Raw genomic sequence first — 22,111 nt, 5'->3', positions numbered from 1 at the left:
CTTATCTTAAAGTACAAGACTCCAGTCTCTGCTTCCAGTATGACATTGCCTTCTCTAATTCTGAGTCATCTTGGGGAGGTCTTACAGTGACTGCTGGAATCACAGTGGACTCACCAGAGTTATAAAAAAAAAACAAAACTTCCCAGTTCAAGGTCTTTAACTTAATCACACCTCCTCCCCTTTACCAAATAAATTAACATTCATAGGTTATGGAGATTAGAAGGTGGGGTTATTTGGTGGTCCTATCATTTAGCCTAGCACAGGGAAAATATGAAGCTGAAGTGGGGTGTTGGCACACACCTGTAATCCTAGCTGTATGGGAGACTAAGACAGGAGGATTGCAAGCTGGAGGTCACCCTTGGCAATTTAGCAAGACCTTATCTCAAAATTTTAAAAAATTAAAGAGACTGGGTTTGTAACTCATTGGTAGAGTGCTTGCCTAGTGTGTGTAAGACCATGGGTTCAGTCTCCAGTAATACAAAGTGAAGCTGAAGATAATAGTTGACCCTTACTGAAAGCAATGGTGTGTGTGTGTATATTTTTATGTGTTTCTGTATACATTTGTGTGTCTATTATATATATGTACACACATACACATATACTCACATTAAACAAAGGTCTAAAATGAAAATAAAACCTTTGTGTTTTACCTTCCCATCCCATTCTATCCTCCTCCTATCGTTGTCTTTTCTCCAAAGTAGTACTTCTAAACCTTTTGCATGTCAGGAATCCTTTTGAGATCCTTCCTCAAAATAATGTTTCTTTTAAAAAGTTTTAATTTACAGATTAAAATATAACCACAAAGGAGGGCTGGGATCGTGGCTCAGTGGTAGAGCGCTTGCCTAACATGTGTGAGGCATTGGGCTCAATTTTTAGCATCACATATAAATAGATAAAGTAAAGGTCCATCAACAACTTAAAAAAAAAATATATATATATATAAAATACACACACACAAAGGAAATCAATTATTGAAATGGTTAATAATATTAAGATATTTTATAGTATAGTAATAATGTATATACTTATAAACGTGTTAATAAGACATAGCAGCAGTTCTAGTAACTTTTGTAATTTAAAGTAGTTATGACTATTTTGGATATCTGTGACAGGTATGTATGTGAAGGGATCTATGATTTCTGTTGGTGACAGTGTCATAGGCACTGGTATTGTTTAAAAAAATGCTTAATTTCAGTTAGATCTTAGTGAAAGTGTAGATTAATTTCCGTCATCTCTGCCTGGCTGACTAAAGTCCCAAAGATGTCTACATTCTAATCCATAGAATCTGTAGATGTTAGTACAGTCAGCAAAAAGGAACTTTGCAGATGTGATTTAAGTGTTATGCTGAGGTGGGGAGGTTTTCCAGGATTATCTGGGTGGGCTCTAAATGCATTCCTGTGTATTCTTATATGAGGAGGGCAGAAGTAAATTTGATACAGAGGAAAATACTATATGGTAAAAGCATAGGAAGGCAGAGTCAGGAGAGTTGTTGACTTTGGAAATGGAGGAAGGAGCCATGAGCCTAGGAATAAGAGGAAAATATCTTCTTTGCTCAAAAGGCTAAGAAGCAGTGTTCCTTAGAGCACTGGGAGTTTGGCCCTACTTGATAGATTTAGGCTTAGACTTTTGGCCTCCAGAATTGGAAGAGAAAACATTTTTTGTTATGATGGTAATATGTTACAGCAGCTTTAGGAAACAAATTTACCATGCAAGCTTACAGACCACTTCAATTCAACCCACAGATCTGGTGTGTGTGTGAGAGGATGAGGTAGAGATGTTCCAAGGTCCCTTGCGTCAGGTAACTACTGCTAATATTTTCTTGTGTATCCTTTGGGTCAGGAGTGTTATACCTGTACCAGAGTGTTCTATCTATCTAGTGCTGTTGTTTAACATCTTATTTGAATTATAAGTACATACACATAGTTCAAAAAATTTAAAAGGATGTAGTGACAATAAATAAGTCTCTCCTTTTGCCATTCCTCATTCTTTTCTTTTAATAAACAATCCCAGTAAACTAGTTCTTATGTATCACTTCAGAGCTGTTCCATACATATACAAACGTATGTGTACGTATATATTTTCTCCTTACACATGATAGCGTGCTGTGCAAATTGTTCTTTGACTTTTACTATTAAGTTGTTTCTGCATAATAGTGTTTTTTTCTTGGATTTTTGCCCTATCCAGTACACATAAGGCTTCTATATATTCCAGGGTACATTGTTTGATTTAGCAGTATCTAAACAATCTCTTAATAGACATTTAAATTATTTATTATTTTTGTTACTATAAGTGGTATGAATATTTATGTAATTGTAGGGTTTTTTATATTTATGAAGGATAAATAACTAGAAGATAATTGTTCAATCAGTTGTCTTGGACATAGACATCACCATATTTAACTTACACTGTTTAATTTATACTCCCCCACCCATGTGAACTATTTTAATATACTTTAGCTGATATAATGTTAGCCAACATTTTGGTTTATTCTGGTAAATAAAAGAAACTCCTGGAATTTTAATTAATGCTATTTTATGAATGAAATTGATCATCTTACCACAGAGCTGTTTGAATTTTCTTTTCTGTGAACTTTTCTGTCATTTGTTTACCATTTGTGTATGCGGATTGGGGGATTTTGGGTGTGGGACTTTGGGTATTTGTAGTTTTTCTTTTATGGTTCAGGTTTTAATTATTTTTACCCTGTGTGTTGCTTGTTTTGACTTTGCTATGGCTTTTATTTTTGCATGCATAAATATTTCATGTTTATATTGTCTAATTTTATCAATCTTTTATGGTTTCTGGCTTTTATATTTAAAAAACACGTTCTTTATACTTTCTTTTAGTACCTCATAAGAGCTTTAAAATATTTAATTCTTTGACCCATTTGGAATTTATTTTGGTGTAGGTTTTAAGATAGGGCTTTAAAGGTCCCTTTTAGCTTTCATCTTACCATATCTCTCTTAACAAGTATCATGGATAAACTCAGGGTATTTTTTTTATAATTCTTAATTAGACTGCTAAGTACTAAATTTGTTCTATATATTTATATTCTTTCAGCTGCATTTATTGTTAATTCCCTTATTTGTTTTGTGTTACCACTTTGTGTGAACCTGTATGTTCATTAATGTTTTCTTTTAAGTGGAAAGGCTAATGACATGGATGTGATTACAAAATCCACAGTACAGAATAATACAAAAAAATCATACTGTGAGAAGTAAGTTTCTTTCCCATTTTTTGCCCTCAGTCTGCCCTTGAGAATTATTAGTCTTTTATTCCTTTTGTTCATGTCTTTGTTTTCATTGAAATTTTCCACTTTTAAAATCGTAATTCTGTTTTGATGAATTGAGAGCACATACTAGTTTTTCTAGTAAAGAAATATTTTCCTTCTGTGGTTTTGAGGTCAAATTCTGAATGAAAATTGATTTTATGCTTTTATCTACACATACACACATACGGTATAAAAGCCTAAATAAAGCAGTGAAATAATTTATGATTTTTAGTTGGTCTTTACTATTAATTTTTTAGAAAACATTCATTGCTTATGTGTTATTTTTTGTATTTATTTCCAAATATTTTCTTTTAAGCTATTAATGCATTAGAGGATTTTTCTCACAATGAGATCCTTTTGCCATATTGACATTCTCTATAAGCTTTAATTCTTTTAGATGTACACACACACACACACACACACACACACACCACATACATATTTAAAAGTAGCAGACTGAGTTTTGAGCTGATAAAGGATAATAAATTGGTTATCTGGATACACTTGTGCTCTCATTTCCTTTATAAATTGCTATTAGGCTGTAATAGGTAGAATATTCTACATAATAGCTAAGTTTATCTGAAATAATACAATAAAGTTTTCAGGAAATCTTTGGAGAAAGCATTACTAATTATTGACAACATCTTGACTTATAATGTTTAGTATGCCACATTTTCAGTATTAGAACCTGTATGTTTTACCTTTAGAAAGTGAATTTATACTGAATTTTTGAAACATGAAAACAGGATTGTATGGATAGAGCAAAGAAGAGATAATCACATTTTTAATTTTTGAAATTACATTTAAATAGAATAGGTTGTTAGAGTCTGTAAACAAGTCAAGATGGCGCCTGGCATTTTGCAGAGGGAGTGGTTTGTGAAGTAACACCAGGGAGCCATTAAGTGTGGAGATTCCTTATTGGTTGACTATTGTATCTAGTTTATGTTAATTAAGATTAGCTGTGTGTAATGTATATATACCCCTCCTGTCCTACAATAAACGGCTCCCACTCCAGCTATGTCTACACAAGTTCCTCGTCACCCCCCAGTTATTTTGCTGCAGCCGGACTGCAGCAATAGGTATAGAAAATTGTTTAGTCATAAGTACTTTAGATCCCCTGGCATCGTGTGATGCACACCTGTAACCTGTTACTGGGGAGGCTGAGGCAAGGTTCTCAAGTGGGCAATTTAGTGTTTAGACTCTGTAAAAATAATACTACAAAGGGCTAAGAACACTTGCATGGAGTGTGCAAAGCCCTGGGTTCACTTCCCAGTCATGAAAAAAAAAAAAAAAGAAAGAAAAGAAAAAGAAACTTGAATTACAGGTTGGCAGTTTATACAATGAATCTTTAAAGAATCATAATGTGAGCCAGAAAAAGATAGAGAATCATAACATCATGAACCAGAGGAAGAAGTGGGGTGTGTTAACTAATTATATTATATTATTTGGGAAAAGTAAGTGGAGATGTTTTTCTTTAGCAGAGGTAGTGTTAAGTTTTGATGTCTTTTGTGGAATGGAACTGATGAGGGACTCCAGGGTATGAATTGACTTTATTTGCTGTTTGAAAAGACTGAGAAAAATTAGGATTGTTTTTGTCTCATTACATAGGGTTTGAAGTTTAAGTTAGCTACTATATTTATCATTGTTCTGAACCAGTTCTAAGGCTTTTATATGCATGATTAAAAAAAACATGAAATGGTTTTATTTAGCATAGTAAAGTTTATCTTTTTAAACGTAACAATTCTGAAAGTTTTAATAAATGGATAGATGTATGTCTACCACCATAATCACAGTACAGAGTACCAGTGAGTTTGTAGTCAATCCCTTCTTGCATCCTTACACCCAGCATAACCGACCACTGTTCTGATTTCTGCCCCTTGCTTTTTCTTTTCTTTTCAGCACATCATATACTGTAGATGGAATAATAAAGTATATGGTCATTTGACTCTAACTTCATTTAGTTAGCACAGCATTTAATAATCATATATGTTGTATATTTCCCTCATTGAGGTACTCTAGAAGGCAGAAGAATAGTGTCTTAAAGACATTTATCCTCTAATCTCCAGAACCTGAGAATATATTACTTTACATTTATAAAAAGCGTTTTTGCAGATATAAAATTAAAAGCTTTGAGATTGAGAGATGATCTTCTATTATCCATGTTGGCCCAATTGAATCACCTATGTTCTTAAAAGTAGAAGAGAGAAAAATGGGTCAGAGGGTTGTGACATAAGAATTTTAAGCTGTGAATGGTCTTCAGCTTAAAACCATCAAGGAAACAGGGACCTGCCACCCTAAGGAACTGAATCTGCTCAAAACACAAAAGAATAGGAGGTGAATTTTTATCTAGAGGCTCCAGATAGGAAAACTGCCTGCAGATGTTTTATCCAGTGAGACCCATCCCAGACTTCTGCCCTTCAGAACTGTAATCAAATGAATTTATATTCTTTTAAACCATTAGGTTGTTGTAATTTAAAGCAACAATAGAAAACTAATACAAAGGCATTAAAATTGTTTCAATTTTTTATTGTATGGACACACAAATTCATCTTACTTAAGCAAATATTTAGGAAAAGGATTGCTGGGTTCTGTCTGTATCCTTGCTGATACTAAGTATGAGAGTTTCATTTGTCAGCTGTTTTTATTTTAGTCTTTCTAATTTATAGTGGTAATGCACATTATCATTTTAATTTTCATTTCTCTAATAACTTTTGATGTGGAATTTCTGTTACTGTTCATTAGATATCTGTGTATCTTCCATTGGTGAAGTGACTTAATTTTTTAATCTATTTTAAAATTGTGTTGTTTTCTTATTATTGTGATCTCACAATTCTTTATATATTCTGGATATTTAAATTTTTTTTTTTTTTAATTTTAAAGCAGGTCTCACTGTTGCCCAGGCTGGCCTTAACTACTGGGTTCAAGTGATCTTCCTGCCTCAACCTCCCAAGCTGGGATTATGGGTGCATGCTACTGCACCTGACTTGATAGAAGTTCTTTATCAGATGTGTGGCTTGCAAATATTTTCTCCAGTCTATATCTTTGTCTTCATAGTCTCTTTGGAATAGTAGAAGTTTTTAATTTTGATGAAATCTAACTTACCTGTTACTTTTATTTATAGCCCAATTCTGATGACATCCTTGCTTAACCCGAGGTCATAAAAGATTTTTTCTATATCTTAGAAGTTTTATAAATTTACACATGTCAGTTTCTGTTCCATTTTAAGTTAATGTTGTCATAAGGTATAAAGTATAGGTTAAAAAATCATGTCCATGTAGACATCTGATTTGTTAATACTACTTTTTCAGAGACTAATCTTTCTCCATTAAATTGCCTTTGAAACTTGGTTGAAAATCCTCTTGATCCTATATATGTAGTTTTGAAATCTAATAGTATACATTCTCCAATTTTTTAATTCCTCTTAAACCACCCCCCCCTTTTTTGACTATTTCTTATTTTTAATAGTAGAAAAGATAACTTGGCTTCATTCGTTCACCTGTTCCCCTCTCCAACCTCCATTCCCTTGTACTAGGGATTGATCCCAGGGCCTGAATGCATGCTAGGCAAACTTTGTACCTCTGAGTTACACCCCCAGCCAGCCAGTCAATCAATTTCATTTTATTTTGTGACAGGTCTCACTAAATTGCCCAGGCTATCCTTGAACTTACAGTCCTGCCTTGGTCTTGGTCTCTACATAACTGGAATATAGGCCTTGTTGCTGCTGTTTTGTTTTTGTTTTTACTTTCAGGAATATGGAGAAAATAATCCAGAATTATACCTTTTGTTATGCCAGATTATCTGATTCGCTGTCAGTTGACTTTTGCCAAAATGAAAATGATCAGACTGGCTTGGTCCTGTTTATCATTTTGTTGAGATACTTTCCTAGTATTTTTCATTTGGACAAGAAATTGACGCTCCTCCCTGACATTTAGAAATATATGTATGTTAGATCTTTATAAATTCCCATGTGTTATTTTTTTTAATTAAGTCTCTCAGTGTGTTACTTTGATTTTTTTTAAATTCATGGATTTGTAAGAAAAGGATAGCATTAGGTAGTTAACTATTTGAGTAAAATAAAGTTTGGAGTCTGGGCATGTAATTCAATGATAGAGAACTTGCCTAGCATGAGGCAAGTGTGAGGTCCTGGGTTTGATCTCTAAGAAAAAGAAAGAAAGAAAAGAAAGTTGGACTAATGCTAATTTGAGAACTTAAATATCCGGTTTTCTTATAATTCAAGTCCATGCTTGTAAATTTAGGCTGTTTTAAAGAAAGAACATTGCACTTGAAAGAAGGGAATTAGAAACAAAACAAAACAAAACAAAACAGTCTTATTCTCTTGTTTTAAATGGAAAGGAACACAAAGATCATTGCAGAATTTTTAATCCAGACTGGCTTTGGCAACATGTTCCCTGTCTTGCCCCATCTTTCCAGTTTTTTATTAGCAATTTCTTAAAGTGTCTGCTAGAAAAATTTAAATGCCATTTAAATATAAAAAATATAATATAAAAAATTGGGGTTTTCCAGTTCTGGCTTTCCTATTTTAGGTTTTGAGTATGTCTTCTCACCTGAGAGTAGACTTTTCAACTTTTATAAAACTAGAAATAAGAGACATGACATAGGTTTTGTAGTTTTCTCATACTTAAAGACATTTACTTTTTTGTAAATATCTTGCCTTTCATGCTATCTCATGGAGATGGTTACATTATATTAGAGAACTTTAATCATAATTTTAAGAGTAATAAAGTCTATATCTTAGAAAAATTAGCTAGTATTGATTTTTAAATTTTAAATTATTGAAAACTGTTTCTTGTTTTTTTTTCTTTCTGGTTCCCCCACACCTATCCCAGATACTAGTGGTATAAAGGCATGTAGCTTTTCACTTTTCTGCCACAGGGTGGTGTACTATACCTACTGTCTGAAATTCTCTTGGTGGCTTCAATAGCCTGATTAAATCCAAGATAAAATTTTATATGAGTTCATGTTGAACATGCAAATAAATAGTTTATGACAAGATAATCTTTATAGAGGAATCTAATTTTATTTGGGGGATGTTTAAGGGACACTGACAGTTTTTATTACATTTTTTCTTTTATTTTTTAATCGGGGATTGAACTCAGGGCCACTCAACCACTGAGCCACATTCCCCAGCCCTATTTTGTATTTTATTTAGAGACAGGGTTTCACTGAGTTACTTAGTTCCTTGCTGTTGCTGAGGCTCACTTTGAATTTGTGATCTGCCTCAGTCTCCCAAGCTGCTAGGATTACAGGTATGGCTACTGTGCCCGGCTTTTATTGCATTCTTATTACCTAAATTATTTGAAAATAATTTCAAACTTACTAAAGTGTTGCAAGAATAATACTGCTGTAAGAATCATCCTTATAACCATTATCTGTATTTACCTATTAACATTTTATCCCTTTTGCATACATAATTACATATGCAAGTTTTATTGTTGTTGTTTGTGAAACATTTGAGGCTAAGTTAAATACATCATTGGCACTTTGCCCCTCAATATTACGTTGTGTTTTTCCAAAGGACAGCAGTATTCTGTGGTATAACCACAACAAGTATCAACTTCGGGAAATTTAACATTGATTAAATCCTTTTGTCCAATCCGCCATCAGTATTTGAGTTTGTCTTTTGATTCTGAAATATCTTTTATAACATTTTCCCCTCCAGTTCTGTGGTGTCAAATCAGTTATAACGTTCAGTTTTCATGACTGTTTGGCCTCCTTTAACCTGGAATATTTCCACAGCTGTTTGTCTTTCATAACATTGAAATTGAACTTTTCTTATTAGAATACTGCTTATTTCCATTTTGGGTTTGTCTGATGGTACCTTATAATATAGATTACCATTCTCAGAATACATAGCTTTGTGTTACATATGTCCATCTTCCTCTTATTGATTGTTATGTTTTGTTTAAGTAATTTTTATAAATTTATTTATTTTAATTAAATTTATTTGAACTGATACATAAAATGCAAAATTATACATATTTTTTATTAGTTGCTCAAAACATTACAATGATCTTGACATATCATTTATCATACATTTGATTCAAATGGGGTATGAATTCTTATTTATTAATTAATATTAATTAATATTAATGGGGTATCATGATATTTTGGTACATGTGTACATTTTTTGTAAATTTAGATATATGTATATACACAAAGAATTAAGTGCCATTCAAAGATGTATAAAGCAAACAAATATTTTCTCTAACGGGAACTACTTAGATGTTCTCAGTAGGTAATATCTAATTTGATTAAAGGTTTGAGGTAGCATATTTTAACTTTCCTTCCGAAGTTCTTTATTTTGTCCCTAGATTTTCAAGAAAAATTGTTGAGATCTTATTTGGGATCTCCCTATTATTTGGTGAAAAAATAAAATCTGAGTAGGTGATATTAGACCATAAAGAAGCATAAAAATGGAGACATGACAATTATAAATCATAGATATCACAATTAATACCAAAACCAAATAATTTTTTTGTTTGAATTCATACTTCTATTAGTGAAGTTTTGCTATAAAATAAACAAATGCATGCCAAATATGATGACTGGAAAGAATATAAACCTTTCAAAGAAATTATCATGTCTTTTTTAATCCCTATTTTGAGGGATTTGGTGCTGCTAACTAGATAGAAATAGTTTTGTGACTAAGGAAATTTTCTAAATATTTTAATATGATAACCTTAAGGTATATATAAAAATTTTCCAAAGGCAATGGCTACATATTTAGAGTAAGATATACATTTATTTCATTTAAATATTTACAGTTTTTTGATTTTCTATTTTGTCAAAAAGTATTTGTAGCATCAATATTAGGTAGTATAATGCTGTCATAAGAAAAGTATCAATTTAATTTGCAGCTCTATTACAGAACATAGTGAATTGAAACTTTTTTGCATGATTTTATATTTAATCCATTTACTTTGATTACATATGTACATTACATATAAATTATGCATTTTCTACATACTGTAGACATCAAAGCATTTGAGGTATGAAATTTGATGAATATAAAGTAATTTGAATTCCAAAATGTCCATTAAATTTAACAGTGGAACTTAAAAAATTATTGGATACTGCTGTGAGTTGTGATTTCTCCCATCAGCTATCCTGGAGAGTATTGGAAGGCAGAAAAAATTACCTCCATGTTCCTTCTAGGTGTGCACTTTGATTTTACAAAGAAATATACTGCTTAACTTGGTAGTTGTTTGTAGCTGCTCCTTTTGACACTAGTGTACATGTTTTTGAGTCTTTGGAGTGTACTAAACGTTACCTTGGGGCTTAGAAGGATTCATTATATCTTTCTTTGTGCCTAACTTAATTCTAAGAACTTGGACAGTAAATATTCAATTGAATATACTTTAAAAATTCTTTTTATTTATGTTCATTTCTCAGACAGGACACCTGTATAGATTCTACTTCATCTCTGAGAGAGAACAAACAATCTGAAGGTTTGGAATTAAAACAAGGTATGATTCAGTACTTACTTTTTGTTTAATTTTTACTGATAATGAATTTGCACTGTTCCAACTTGTCCCATTTTACAGATAGGAGAACAGAGTAATTTATTTGGTTGAGGATCAAAAGAAGAAAGAATGTTCTTTGTTTTGTGGTTCCTTTAGTTATTAGAGTATCAGGTATACTTTAGTTTCATGTAGTTGTGTAGAGATGCCATCAGAAAGATATTGTCATCTTGAGTAGTTTTAATTCAGTAATTTTTGTTATGTATTCTCAGGTATGAGACTATGGGGATACATTTAGTGAGTAGCTTTGAGTTGTATACAGAAAAAAATATGGTAAGTTTTATAGGATAAAATTTCCCCCTCATATATTTTGTGCTTATTTACTCTTAAAGAAGAAAGTGTTTTCTTTAAATTGATAGTTTTTTTAGGTAACCAGGTAGTATAAATAAAGAGATTTTAATTTATTTAAACCTCATAGATTAATACAGTTAATGTTTAAAATGTCTTTTTGGAAAATGTCACTAGGAAAAATTGAAAGTAAAATAAGTTTTTATTAGTTACACAAATACCATCTAATAATTTTCATTTTTCTTGTGAAATCAAAGAAGTGAGAATAATGCAATCAAGGGGATTGGATTCTCTCTCTCTCTCTCTCTCTCTCTCTCTCTCTCTCTCTCTCTCTCTCTCTTTTTAAGCTACTGAAGATTGAATCCAGAGACCTTCTTCTACTGAACCTACATCCCCACCCCTTTCTACTTTTTATTTCAAGGAAGGATCTTGCTAAGTTTTCTAGGCTGGGCTTCAACTTAAGATCTTTTTTCCTTAGCCTCTATGGTAGGCTGGATTATAGGCATGCAGTACTCTGCCTAGCAAATTATCTGTTATTTTGAATGACTTAGAATAGTTTGTATAAAATTTGAGTTACAGGGACTTCTTTGGTAAAGAGAAACAGGCCATCAGTATTTTTTTTTTTAACTTGTCACATCTGGGCATAGTGGCACATGCCTATAATGTCAGCTAGTGGGGAGGCTGAGGCAGGAGGATAACAAGTTTTAGGCCAACCTTAGTAATTTAGTGAGGCCCTTCCCACATAATTTAGTGAAACCTTGTCTCAAAATCAAAAGGGCTAGAGTCATAGCTCAGTAGCAAAGTGTCCCTGGGTTAAATCCCCAGTACCAAACCAGTACAAACCAAAAAAAAAAAGAAAAACAAAAAGCAAAAACTGGTCTATTACTAATGGTAAATTAACAAAGTGAAAACAATTGGATAATTAATTGAATCAATTTGTTCATTTTATTTGTAGTGAAAACAAGATTTAGATTTTTCTATAATTCTAATTTATATGCAGAGAGATTTATTAATGTTTCTGATGGCTTTGAAATTCTCAGTGCTTTTCAAAAGTCCTCTTTTGTTAGCCTTATAAATAGACACAATTTATCTTTATCTTAAGTACCCCCACAGAATAAACTCAGATTCATAGTTTTATTGGCATTTATCATGTGTAAATACATGTCAAACATATTATTTTCTTCTAATGTCATCACAGTCACCCTCTTATACTTTATGTATACTTAAACTATACTACTATTGTTTCTTTTCTTCCTTTCTAAACCTCTTTGTATCAAATGAACCGGCAGTATGCAAAATATGCTATTAGATCATCTGGGGAGAGAAAAACGTCACATACAGGACAGAAAAAGCTAAAAACAACAGTTTAATTCCAATTTTCTATGGGGAGGGATGGAAACTTCATTGTACAAGTTAGCCAGGCTTCCTTCTAAGCGAAGGTGTTTTTCTGCTTCTGTGCTCATGTATCCAGAGTTCTTCAGAACTACCTTCCTACTGCCAACAGCCTATTTTGCTGTGATTTTCTTTGGTAAATTTAATTATTGGGAAAATCAACCATGGAGGTACAAGGAGAAAGAGGAAAAGGTTTCAGAGTAGCCAGATGGCACAAAGTCTAGGCCTCTTATGCTTACAAAAGCCTGCAGACTCTACTAAGGTTCTCACCTAAGGCATTAGCAATCACAAATGCACTGCTGGCATCAAGTAGAGATGAGAAGACATAAGATCCAAGTGTTAACAGTACCACTGCACAATTCATGCTCACATTGTGACTAATCTGTAGAAAATGTTAAGTTTCAACATAGTTTTAAGAAAGCATGAAGCTAAGATCTTTAGAAAATATCTATAAAGTAACTGTAATGTAAAATAGTTTGTCATATAATTATATAAGCATGAATTATCCAAAATGTTTGTTTATGCAGAACATCTTCCAGATAAATAGCAGTATAGCTGAAATCTGAACCAGATAATAAGTAACCAGATAGTAAGTTGCCTGGAGTTAACCAAGAAGCTGAGGTGTATCAGGAAATGGAAATCCTAGTCAGCTCAATAAAAATAATTCCCCTTTTTCTAAATGAACTAATTATTATCCACTTATAATATGCAAAACTCTCAAAATCTGAGACTCTATCTCTAACTTTCTTTCATAATTAGCAAGTCTTGCTCACATTGAGCCTAATAACAATATTATAATGCTTCTAGCAAATGCATTGTCATTTTAATGGCTTGACCATTTAAGAAAATTAACTGAAGCATATTTAGTACAAAAGTAACCCTATTTTTAGTAGACCAGAATATATAGTAGCATTTAATTTTTCATTGCTTTTTCAGAGAAAACCTTATTATATGACTTACTGGCATATAATACTGACAAGTTATTTAAATTGCATTTTAAGTTTCTAAAACGCTTAAGTGTTGCTTGAGTAATTATTCAAGTAATACTCAAATATTAACTGAATTAGTTAAATTGAAATTGTCCTTTCTTTGTCTAGTACTGGTTGCATTCATTTTCTTGATAGGAAATGTCTGAAACTGGCTATACTGAAGAGGAATATAGGAATATACACTAGTTTCTACCATACTTAATAATGGACGAATATCTAAAGACCTTTAACTGTGAAATATTACCTAAATGTAAATATAATCTTTTGGTTGTTTGGTTGGTACTATAGCAAAATAGAAACTCCTTTGTTAAAAATAGTTTCTTTAATCATTCATTGTCAACCAAAGGCCATTTATAGGAAACATTAGTTATAGTTTTATTCTTTAGCACAACTGTGTGTATATTCACATGGCATATTTACCTGTGCAAGCTCACTGCAAGCCTGACATCTTATGGTTAATTTCCTAGGATTTTTAGAAATTGTGTAATTAAAAAGATTTAGTTCCCCTTTTAAAATGATGATGAATTGTTTAATTTTTAAGTGGTCATTTGTGCTATAATTAAAAAATGAAAAGCACTATTTGAGGTATTTAACATATGGAAAATATTTGTTAAAATATCAAATGAACCTGTGCTAATATTAGTAAGTTATCTTTCTATAGACTTATTTGTGAATAAGTTTGCTCAAGACATTCAGCAGTATTAAAACACAGGTCTGTTTTTAAAATGTTTACAATTGAGAATGTGTGTAGTTGTGTGATTTACTATAACTTTAAATATTAGATTCTTATGTTTGAATTTCTTCTTGGGAGGAAATTAGAAAATTTTGAATACTATACATGAGCAGTAGCTGGGTTAAATTTGTACATTTAGATTGAATAGTTGAAATTTCTGGTAATTACTTTAAAATATTTGAAGGGTTGTTAATTAGAAGAGTTATTAGGTTTGTTCTACATGGCCCTCAAGAATAAAAATAGTCAGTAGATAAAATCATTATTAGACGAAAATTTCTAGTTTAGTTTATTTCAGATAATCAATCAGAAGTGTCAGAAAATGGAGTAGACTAAGTTCCTTATTGCTGAAGGAGCTCAAACACAGGTTATGTAAACCACCACCTGGTGATGCTGTTGTACAACAAATTCAAAGCAGTGGTTGGATCTTTGGCTTTGATGCTGAAGTCCCTTAGAAACTGTAAGGTTTTATCAAGACCAGTGCCTAGTGTATTATTTGTACTTGGGAAGAGTTCTGTTTTCATAAGTTGTTTAGTGAAAGCGGAGTGGAATATATAAACTTGTTATCTCTATTGTTTTTGGTCTATCAGAGTAAAAGAAAATATGCTTGATTAATCTTTAGGCTTTTTGATAGTTCCTTGAAACCTATTCATTTGAATGAAGGCATTAAGTAATATTAACCACATGGCATAGAAATTGATCAAAATCAATAAGGTGTCTACTACATTTTACATTAATTTTCTCATGAAAATCCTTTCTTGTTAGAGAATAACATGCAAACACACAATGTGCACATAGAGAATTGCTTTGGTTAGGCTCAGATCTTACCAGTTTTTAAAAAAATGATTCTGTTGCTTCTGAAACTGGTTTGGCCTTCAAGTTCATGAATTAGTGAATGTCGGACAACTTTGAGAGCTGCCTCGTTGAGTTAAGGGTATAGCTCAGTGGTAGAGCAGTGACAGCTCAAGGTCGTGGATTGGAACTCCAACAATGCAAACAGAAAGAGAGAGAGAGAGAGAGAGAGAGAGAGAGAGAGAGAGAGAGAAAGTCGATAGATGGACTTTAATAAGGGAGAATGTTTGTTTTTTTAATGGACTTCTTTCAGCCAGTCAGACCCATGGTCATCAAAATGTGATTATCATACTCCAAGGGGATGCAGAAAAAAAATACTAGAAATTCTAAAATAAATAAGTAATATAAACATTTATTTTTAAGTTTTTACCTTTAAAAAATTCTGATTATATAAATATGTAAAGTTTGTGATAAGTAAATAAAATAAATATGCTCAGGTGGGTGTTTGAAAATGTTTTCACTGAGTGGTTGACAGAGGCTTTTTAGACTATCATAAAGAATGCCAGGGATTAGAGAATGGTAGGATGTTGGACTATGTGGACAGAGTTTCAGTTAGATGGGTTCAGTCAGTTTTAGTCTTAGGATAACTTCTAGAGATCTCTTATATAGCATCATGACTGTATGATAATAATATATTGATTATATACTTGAAAGATGCTGAGAGAATTGATCTTTAATGTTTTCTCCACACAAAAAAAATAGGTATGTAAGGTGGTAGATATGTTATAGCTTGATTCAATCACATCCTAATGCATACGTATACCAAAGTAACCACATTATGTACCATAAATATGTATTAATTTTTACTTATCTGTTTAAGTAGGTAAAGACTAGAATCAAAAAGTGAAGAAATGAATTTATACTTAAAAAGAGTTGAGTTTTGCTGAAAAGAATTTCACAGCCTTAGACAAGGAAAAAGTGCTGTTAGGAAAAATTTTTTTAAATAAGAAAAATGCCATCAGAGAATTTATTGCTTTTTAAAAGAAAAGAGTGACCTTCAACTAATTAAGCAGCATTTGTAGGCCAAGAATTTTAAATGTCTATCTTGTATGCATTGCATAGAAATCTCTGGGTTGGGTGAATAAACTCTGTTCACTTTTTCTTTGAACACCTAAATTGCAGATGTGAGTGTTAGAGAGCCCTAGGGAGACTGAAAAGAAAGTGTTATATGTATCTGGAGTTGGAAACAGAGAAATATGTACAACTGTTTTAAAAGTTTTGTCTAATTCCTTTTCTTACAAGCCCTTGATATATCTCCTTAACTGACTTTACCAATTAAGTAGTCATGAAATGCAAATTCTGAGCATTGAGTTTTAACATCTTTAAAGGATTTTAAAAACTCATTCTTGGGAAATGATGTCCAGTTCAACAGTTGAAGAAATAACAAAAGATTATGGTATAACTATCATTGAAGCTTAAGAATTTACATTTCTCTGAACTTTTTTCACAAGCTAATGGCATCAGTAACCCAAACAGGATCCTTCCCATTTTCAGATTTGTCTTTTTCTTTGAGTAGTATTTGAATGAAAGGCTGAAAATTCTATTTGGTATGGCAGATTAGCCCATACTGTTTTTGTGCCTTTAGAAGGCTTCTGTATTGCTTTTAAATGTAAGATTTTTTCCTAAGATTAAAGAAGTCACCAAGCACAGTGGAACATACCTGGAATCCCAATGACTGTAGGGAGTGAGGGTGCTGAGGCAGGAGTATCAAAAGTTTGAGGCCAGCCTCAGCAACTTACACTCTATCTCACAATAGAAAGGACTGGGGGGTGAACTCCTGGGTTTGATTTCCAGTACCCCAAAAAACAAAGAGCTGTGGCATGGTAGTGCACACCTTTAATTCCAGCAACTTGGAGGCTGAAGCAAGTTCAAGGCCATCCTTGGCAATTTAGCAAGATACTGTCTCAAAAACTAAAAGGGATGGGGGTGTATCTCAAGAGGAAAGAAAAAAAAAAAACCCTGGGTTTGATCCTCTGTACTACAAAGAAAAAGAAAAGGTAAATTTGCAAGGTTTTGGGGTGCATAATGTCCCATGTCTGTTTTATCCTGGACGAAATTACAAGCCAAGTGCAGTAGTGCATGCCTGTAATCCAGCTACTTTGGGAGGCTGAGGCAGGAGTTTGAGGCCAAACTCAGAACCATAGTGAGCTCTTTTGCAAAATTCAAAAGTGGGGCTGGTGGGTCAGTGGACTGAGGATGTGGCTAAGTTGTAGAAATTGATTCATTATATTGAGAGAAATGTTTAAATTCTGTCCATTTTAACATTCTGTCCTGTGATACATTTCATTGGCTCTTAGGATATACTTTTAGGGCAGCTACTTCAGAGGTTGTAGAGTTCAAATCTTCAATAGGTGTTTGGGTCCCCTTTGGGACACTGGGTACTTTTCAGTCATTATATTCTTGTCCAGTTCATTAGGAGTACCTTTTTATCAAAGTGATTCTAGGGGAAGATAGTAAATACTAGACTTGAATTAATTTGCCTAGTCCCTAATTTAATTGGCAGTTTGAGCTGCAAAATCATATTGTTGATAATGTGTTTTTCTTTCAGAAAACTAAAAATGTTTAATTAAAATTAAAAGAGGGTTTTTTGGTGGTTTTTTTTTTGGAGGAATAATTTTAGGATTACAGAAAGTTGAGCAGAAATAATAGAGATTTCAAATATATCTGCTCACCACCTCTCCCCCATTGAACCAATTAATGCATTATTATTAACTAAAGTTCATAGTTTACATTGTTTCCCTCTTTGTATTGTACATTCTGTGGATTTTGATAAGTGTATAATGACATGTGTCCACTATTACAGATCATACAAACTACTTTGACTGCCTTAAAACTCCCCTGTGTTCCACCTGTTAACTATCACTCCCTTCAACCCCTGGAAACCACTGATTTTTTCCCCCCACTGTCTTAATAGTTTTGCCTATTTTGGAATGTCATACAGCTGGAGCCACTCATTTTGCGGTCTTTTCAGATTGGATTTTTTCACCTTACAATATGCATTTGAAGTTCCTCTCTCTTTTTGTGGCTTGATAGCCGAGTTCTTTTTATCAATGAATAATCTTCCATTGTATGGATTATTGCAGGGTTTATCTGTTTGTCTATTGAAGGATATCTTGGTTGCTTCCAGGTTTGGGCAGTTATGAATACAACATTAGTGTGCAGATTTTTGTATGCACATAAGTTCTCAATTCACTTCGGTAAATACCAAGTTTAATTTTCCAAGAAACTGCCAAATTCTGTTCCAAAGTGTCTGTCATTTTGCATTCCTACCGACAGTGAATTGAAAGTTCCTGTTGCTCCACATCCATTTTTTCATACATTTATTTGCCATTTTATTTTATTTTATTTTTGAGTCAGGGTCTTACTAAGTTGCTGAGGCTGGCTTTGAACTTGCAATCCTCCTGACTCAGCCTCCAAGCCTCTGGGATTATAGGGGTGTGCCACTGCAATTAGGCCACCTGTTCTAATTCTAATACTTTCTCCAAAGAACATGTTGCTCCCAAGCTTGTTTTTCTTTCTGGTCATACTGAAACTGAGTCATTTGTTTTCTGTTTCTCTTAGCCTTTAGCTTTGTTTTTGTTACTTGTGTAGATTCATACAAGTCTTCTATATTAAACATCAATTATGTGCTCTTTTAATGTGGTCCATTATAGAGATTCTTCTGTAGTTTTCACATTTCTTTGAATATTTCATCATTTGGATAATTAGTTACATAAATTATTATACTTATGCATCTTTTTATAAACTGTTCTTTCCCATGAAAATACCTTTTTATTGATCATTCTGAAAAACAAAACAAAACAAAACAAAACATACAGGACATTTTAAAATGTGAACTCCCTCTTCAGTATTCTAAACTCTAAGGTGATACAGCTATTTTTCCCAGAGGTTCCCACTACTACTACTTCAAATATCTTCTCTTGTGGAAAGAATTAGGGTTAAACTGACAGCTTTTATTATTTTTCCTACTCATTCAATCAAAATGATCCTTGCTTTAAGGAAAGGTTTCAGTATGTTTAATGAAATACACTGCTACTTTTTGTATGGTGATGATGTCTGGCTGCTTACTATATGTATATGTCATGGGTACTTCCACATTTTCTAGAATTTGAATCAAGCCTTTAGTGTATCTTTCTGAGCTTATATATTAAACAAGGAAAAGAATACCATAGGAAATGTGATTTTTTGTGAAATAGACAATGATGTTGAGCTTGTCTTCCTTGGTTGGGTGGATTATAGAGCACTGAGATGTTACTAGCAGAAAATATTTGAATGTGAGACTTATTGAGTAAGTTCCAACAGATTATTGGTGGGAAAAGTTGCATGATTCTAAACCCCAGTACTTGGAAATAAGGGTCCTGAGAGAGCTAGTCTACCTTCATTTTTTTCTGCTTTCACTTTTCTCCCTTTAGGTGTTTTCATATGCCTTACTATATTTTGATATTAAACTTTTGTTTAATGGCATTTTAAGTGTTTTCTTCCTGTTTACCTTAACTGTTTACCTTTACTAGAGGAAAGGTTATAGTGAGGATCTATCTCATACATCAATTTGTTACTGTGCCCCAATGGTAGACCCCAAATATTTATCTCTTGTAAGAGTGTTACTAGACATTCCGTTGTGCTTTTTATCCTGGAATGGCGATGTCTTCAGAAACATTAATTTTGGATACTATGCTTTATATATTCTCATATGTGCATTTCATTTTTAGGCTCACACTCTTTTGTGTGGGTTTAGATCTGGCACTTTGCCTGCATCTGTGTGTTCCTGACATTTGAGTTTCATCCTCTGTTAATGTCACCTGTTAGATGGTACTCATCTTAAAGATCTATCCCATATCACATGTCTATGAGGATCTTGACTTTTCCCTGTTGCCTAAATACTGTGAAAGTCTACTTCATACTGCATGATTTGAGACTTTAAATTTTGGTGTCCATACTTTAAGCTTACCATAAGCACTATGACAGCAAAAGCTATATCTTTATCATGCCATAAATATTTTGTTACCTCACTTGTAGCATTTTGCAAGGCATGCCTCTTCTGTGGCCTTTACAACACCATTATGGCATATGTAATGATACTAAGTGAATATAAATTGTTTCTTGGAGCAATCTCTTAAAAGGTTAGTTAATGGATTTGTTATTCGTAAAAGTTGAGTTTGCAAGCTAGTGGATACTAATGTTATTTGCAAAATCAGTGAGGGTTCAATAGAATACTGGGTAAATTTTCTCTACTTAATTGTTTACATTTTTTTCTTTCCTACTACAGTTGGTTATGCTAGGATTAAATCTTGAAAATCATGGTCAAAACAATGCAGTTAAATGTAAATCAATAGTTTCATATGCTAGATGGAAAAAAGGCCAAGTCCTGTTAGTCTTAATGAGAAGATTGAAGGCCATTACAGAAAAGTTTGTTTGTTTATGGGTGAACTCAGGGGTACTTGATCACTGAGCCACATCCCCAGCCCTATTTTGTATTTTATTTGGAGACAGAGTCTTATTAAGATGCGTCTTGCTTTTGCTGAGTCTGGCTTTGAACTGGTGATCCTCCTCCCAGCCCAGAAAAGATTATTCTTACATATTAAAAGAACAATTGTTGGGCTGGGGATGTGGCTCAAGCTGTAGTGCGGGCATTGGGTTCGATCCTCAGCACCACATAAAAATAAAATAAAGATGTTGTGTCCACCAAAAACTAAAAATAAATATTAAAAAGATTCTCTCTCTCTTTCTTTAAAAAAAAAAAAAAAGAACAGTTATCTCCTGCAGCTCACTCAAACTCTTAAAAGTCATCAAATGGACTTTCCACCATTAGAATACATTTGAGATGTGTTCTTTGTAACTTGAAACTTAGGAAAATCAAAATTATCTGTTCTCTAAGAAAAGAAATCCATGGAGGCATGTCATTGCTGCCCAATGTATCATAGACTTTGCTACTAATGAAAGGTTCCATCAGGTCAATAACACTGGAGGCCTTGGAGAGTTGAGATTCAGAATCAAGAGGGAAAGATGCTGAAATGTGTCATTATGAATGGCATCATCATGAAACATGAATTATTTAAAATCAGGTGGGAAAAACTAATTAAAGGGAAAATCAAGTAAAATAGCTTAATCCTTTTAATAACCAGGTCTATGATTGCCTTGTAGGAATATTTGATTTTCTTTTTTTCATGTTGCTATTTATACTCCTACCCTTTCCACACCCATTATATTCAAACATCTGAAGTTCATTTGTAAATATGATCCTTATTTACAATGGTTTGACTTAGAATATTTGACTTTACAATTGTACAAAAGCAATATACATTTAGTGGAAACTATGCTTTGAATTATGAAGTCTTCTTATTTTCTAGGGCTAAGTATATGCAGTATAATATTCCTTCACACTCTTGCTGTAGGTTAATGAAAATGTTTGAACACATTTAAAGTAGGCTAGACTAAACTTTGATGTTTCATAGGTTAGATGTATTAAATGCACTTGCAACTTAACTGTATTTTCAACTTATTATAGGTTTATCAATATGTAACCCCATCATAACTCAAGGAACATCTGTAGTGCGTATCTGTCAGAGTTAAGAGTTGTCTCTTTAAAATATAACCACATTACCTTAAATAGCAATAGTTTCTTAATATCCCCAGGTAATTAGAAAGTGTTCAGAGTTAACCTGGTTGTAGTCAAAGCTGGCATTTTCATATTAAGATTGACCAACTGATTCAGGTGTTGTCAGCCTTACACTTAATGGTTATAGTAGCTGTTGATTGTTTAGATCCATTATTTCATTAGGGGTTACAGAATAATGATATTTTAATACTCAGATATTCAAAGTTAGGTTTGCCTCTGATTGTCTTATAATATTTCTTAAATAATGCTTATGAATTGAGATCCTAATAAGGCCTTCATATTTAATTAGTTTGTGCTAAGTATTTTTAAAATCTATATGTTCCTCCTTTTTACTTTCGGCTTGCCTTTGCAGTTTGTTTCTTGAAGAGGCTGAACTATTTGTTCTTTAAAGTTTTTCAGTTTTGCTAATTGCATTCCAGTTTTTCTGTCTCATAT

At 32.8% G+C, this 22,111-nt stretch overlaps 1 protein-coding gene across 3 annotated transcripts in view; it reads left to right on the top strand.

Annotated features, from left to right (window-relative positions):
- Positions 1-22,111, top strand: part of Caap1 (caspase activity and apoptosis inhibitor 1) — a 78,283-nt gene that overhangs the window by 20,534 nt on the left and 35,638 nt on the right. For all 3 annotated transcript variants that reach the window (XR_013438149.1, XM_078047724.1, XM_005334191.5), the window contains exon 5: positions 10,682-10,755. Coding sequence is in view for 2 of the 3 variants with exons in the window: in XM_078047724.1 (XP_077903850.1) it covers positions 10,682-10,755 (74 nt within the window). In the remaining variant the exon portion in view is untranslated. The remainder of the gene's footprint in view (positions 1-10,681; positions 10,756-22,111) is intronic.

Source organism: Ictidomys tridecemlineatus, chromosome 4 (assembly GCF_052094955.1).
Source record: "Ictidomys tridecemlineatus isolate mIctTri1 chromosome 4, mIctTri1.hap1, whole genome shotgun sequence".
NCBI lineage: Eukaryota > Metazoa > Chordata > Mammalia > Rodentia > Sciuridae > Ictidomys > Ictidomys tridecemlineatus.
This window is presented reverse-complemented; position numbering and strand designations above follow the sequence as displayed.